Here is a 4063-nt window from a genome sequence, read left to right as displayed (position 1 = left end):
CGTCATCGGCAGCAGTGTAGTCGTACACGGCTCTGTATCGCCTCTGCAGGCAAAAAAATAAATAAATAAATAAATAAAATAGAAGTCAGTTTGATGGAGAAGAAAATGTTCTGCATGAGAAACTTGCAAACATGCCCACAGCAGTTTTACAAGAGATTCAAATATGAAATGCTCACTTCCTGGTTCGAAGGGTTAACAGACTTGCAATTGTTTAAATGGAAATTAATTTAAAAAAAACATGTATTAGTTGTAGAGTTAAGACAGCATCGTCTTAAAATGTGTCAAAAGATTGAAAAGTATGAAACAAGCTAATTATAATCAGGTTTTCCATCAAGAAACCGGATGGTTGCATTCCGTTTATTTTTCTCAGAAAAGGTGTCAAACAGAAAACTTACTAGTTTTCACCCTATCAGGTAAAAATTTGTTTGCAAAAGGGGAAAAAACAGCTTTAATAAGATAGTTGTGCAAGAAGGAGGAATAAAAAACAGAATTCTGCAGCATCATTTAACGTAAAGGGCGACACAAACGAAGCTCACACACTTCACGCCAATCTCTAGCAAAACCTAAACATAAAAAAATACTTGCACCATCTACACAATATATAGACCAACTTTCTTTACTGAAAACAAACTGATAAAAACATTTCAAAGAAAAAAATAAAGCTGATTTTTTTCAAAACTTGAACCAGAGACTCCTTTCACATCTCATCAGGATTCTCAAAAGATTTATTTTACTTAATCTATAAAGAACTGAAGTAGGGCTAAAAATGATTAATCAATAGTTAATTAGTTGAAATGAGTGTCAACCAATTTAGTAACCGATTAACTGTTAACTGCAATACGCAGACTTTAAAAAAGACAATTTGCTGATAACTTACTCAGGGCTGTAATTAGGCCAAAACTGTACAAAAACCTTCATCTATAAATATTTTCTACCAAGAAATCAAAATAATTAATCAGAAAATAATCACCAGATCAGCTCTATACTGAGCATTGATGCTTGGGGTCAAGCACTCAGCTTTTCACATATTGACGTTAAAAGCATTTTTTAGTTGCAGATGCATCCTTTGCTACAAATGATCATTAAAAGAATGCTTATTTCATTTTAAGCAATAACATTTTAGTTTTCTTAAAAAAAAGAATTTAGTTAGTTATTTTAATCTTTTAATGTACTAATTTTGCACAAAAAGGCTTAAATGGCAAAATGAAAAAAATCAGCAGAAAGTGCACATTTTTACATGATTAATCGTCAGGATAAGCGATTAATCGTCAGGATAAGCGATTAATCGTCAGGATAAGCGATTAATCGTCAGGATAACTGATAGATTAACTGATTAAAATAATCAGTTGCAGACCAAAACAGAAACAAAACATTTTTAAATGAAATGCGCGAATGCTCTCACCCCAGAACTGGGACGATTAGCAGGAGCCTCGCGCACTGGTTCAGGAGTAGGCTCACGCGGGTGGTAGTCCTGGGAGGCTGCAGGCTGCTGGTAAGAGCCTGAGAAAAAGGAGAAGAAGAAAGGTGAAGGAGGGCACTTTAAAGAGCTGCAAGCTAATTCCTGAGAGCTAAATCTGAAGCACAGCACCTGCTGGGAGCTGTGCAGTAGGAGGCTATAAATGTGCACATTCAAAGAAAAATACCTTCTATATGCCTCACAGTTTGGATGTACTGCTTCTTTTAGAGAACGATGGATTGAAAAAAAATTAAAAGACAGCAAGTCAAGGCAAGCTGTTAACTTCCCTGTTGCTCAACATCTAAACAATACATCTCTGTTTGAATTTGCAAATCAAGCATGTAAAATAAACCAGCCGTCTGACTCATCGTGCTGGATCTTTTCCACTGAGCTGCTGCTGCATTTTTTCTTTTGCGCTCATTTGCATTGAATTAGCAAATGCACCCTGAACTGTTTTGTATACAGCCACAGCAATAACAAACGTCAATTTAAAACTGCACAGATGTTCASCTWTAAAAAGCCTCTGAAAATGTGYATTTACATTCTTAAGTGTTTGGTGCAGAAACTGGTTGAAAATCAATCTATTWACTGTGTGTTCTTGTTTGTRTAARGTGGAGATGGGATTGTGCATGAAAAYAAACCTYTKTTAACCATTTAGACTACCAACATGAAAAAGACACGGTCAAAACTGTTTTCCTTCTGACAGACATGACTGACCTGTTTCGCTTTTTGCASATCTGACACTTYRGATATCTCACAAATGTTMATGTACACAGAAAAACYTTACAAAAATTTTATATTGCAGCAGAAAGACTTTCAGTATTCWRGKKSYKSMWKRAWKRAMMRGSMMMWTWWTKSCYKGGRAAMSSMAAAAMATTTGCAAGGTAACACAAAAGAAAACATTTATTTTCCACCAGATCCCCTAGGGGGCTCCAAAAATGAGTGAACTCAGCATTTTTCATGTTTATTATCCCAAAGTTTCTAACTGAACACTTGAGCAATATGTTTRAACAATTTAAAGTGGTACTATGGWTGCTGTCCGGATTGTGAAACGACTGGAGCAATGCAGTTATTTATAGCTGGGCGATGAACAAGTTGCAACAAAAACCCCTGAAAGGYRAGAAGTGAGTGAATCCATAAAAATAAGAAAAAAGCAGTAAACTACTCTGAMGCTACACTTCTGACTGCTTATCTGATGATTGATATGATAAATACCTTGGTTGGGGTTGCTAGGCTGATATGGAGCATCTGCACCAGTCTTCATCTTCTCAAAATCCTCATGGTATTTGATCTGAAACACACAAACGGTGAGTCAGCTCACATCAGGCATGGACAATGCACCGTCAAATTCAATCTTGCATKGAGTTTTTYCCCCCTGMACAGCCTGTCAGTTCTTTTTCCAGCCACCAGAGGGCTCCCACTTCCTGTGTTTTAGTTTCTCCCTCTGCTGATAGGTGGGGTGCGCTACGTGCTGCCACGGCTGGGGAAGCAGCTTGATGCTTAGAGGAAATGACATCTCCACAGCCGGAAGTATTGTGAGGTCAGAGTTGCACGACAACCCACACACACCATGAAGCAAAAGCGTGTCAAAAAAAAAAAAAAAAAGATGGTAGAAATTCAAAAATTCAATGTGCGAAAATAAGATTAAGTATGGGCAAACAAAAGATACACAAAGGGAGGTGCAGTGACATGTAGCGCCTTACAAAACTCACAAATGTCAACGGATTTAATTGCARCTACATGCAGAAAACCAACACCTAGTGGAGCATGAGAGCAAAATGCAAGGATGAAGAGTTTTCATCATCTCTTATTTCATTACGTCTTATTTGCAGATGAGGTTTAATGTGGCATGCAGCTTTGCACACACCAGATGATTTGTAGGTAGACTGAGGTCGTCCATCRTCACATTTCAAGACTCAATCGGATTATTTAACTAAACAAGGGGTGTTCAAAGTGCGGCCTGGGGGCCATTTGTGGCCCTTGGACTGAGCTTTTGTGCCCTAACCCCAACAAGAACGATGCAAATTAAACTTTTAATTTTAAATCAGGGTAAAATAATTACAGATGTTTTTTGTGCAATGGAAAATGTTAAGTATTTGTCTTTTAATAACCAAACTTTTATAAGCACAGCCACGTCTATCCTGAGACTTTTACAGAGAAGTCGACTTTTCTGCACCCAAATCAGCTTTAATCTAATTTATTAAACTTGGCTAACTATAGCAAGCATTTTGAAAGAAAGTGACCAAATAAATGTATCAAACTGGGCCTAAAGGAATTAGAAAATGATGTCTTTCTTATAATACAGAAAATGTGCAACATTCTGTCGGTGTATGATGGAAAAAAAAAAGTCTGTCTACTTTATTTGTTGGATCTTATTTATTTTTTTTTAGTAGTTTTCGCCTGATGATTTTGGCCCAAAACGTTTGAACACTCCTGATCTAAACCCGTCTGTTTTGGAGGTTTTCCAGGCTCCATTATGGTTTTCTTCCAGGGTCGGCCTTTTATTTAACTCTGGCTAAACTCACAACTCTCACCCTTTGATTAAGCCTGTCACAATAATCAATTAATCACATTCCAATTTAAAACAAGATGGATAATTTCCATTTG

At 36.9% G+C, this 4063-nt stretch overlaps 1 protein-coding gene across 1 annotated transcript in view; it reads right to left on the bottom strand.

The window, feature by feature from the left end:
- Window position 1: 1 nt before the first annotated feature.
- lasp1 (LIM and SH3 protein 1) overlaps window positions 2–4063 on the bottom strand; it is a gene marked incomplete at its 3' end in the record, with an annotated part of 37986 nt that continues 33924 nt past the window's right edge. The window contains exons 5-7 of the mRNA XM_017306144.1: window positions 2672–2747; window positions 1403–1500; window positions 2–43 (exon numbers count right to left, since the gene is read on the bottom strand). Of these exons, the coding sequence (XP_017161633.1) occupies window positions 2–43; window positions 1403–1500; window positions 2672–2747 (216 nt within the window). The remainder of the gene's footprint in view (window positions 44–1402; window positions 1501–2671; window positions 2748–4063) is intronic.

The sequence above is a fragment of the Poecilia reticulata genome, linkage group LG8, assembly GCF_000633615.1.
Source record: "Poecilia reticulata strain Guanapo linkage group LG8, Guppy_female_1.0+MT, whole genome shotgun sequence".
Lineage (NCBI taxonomy): Eukaryota > Metazoa > Chordata > Actinopteri > Cyprinodontiformes > Poeciliidae > Poecilia > Poecilia reticulata.
Note: the sequence above shows the minus strand (reverse complement) of the source record. Positions and strands in the feature narration are given on the sequence as shown.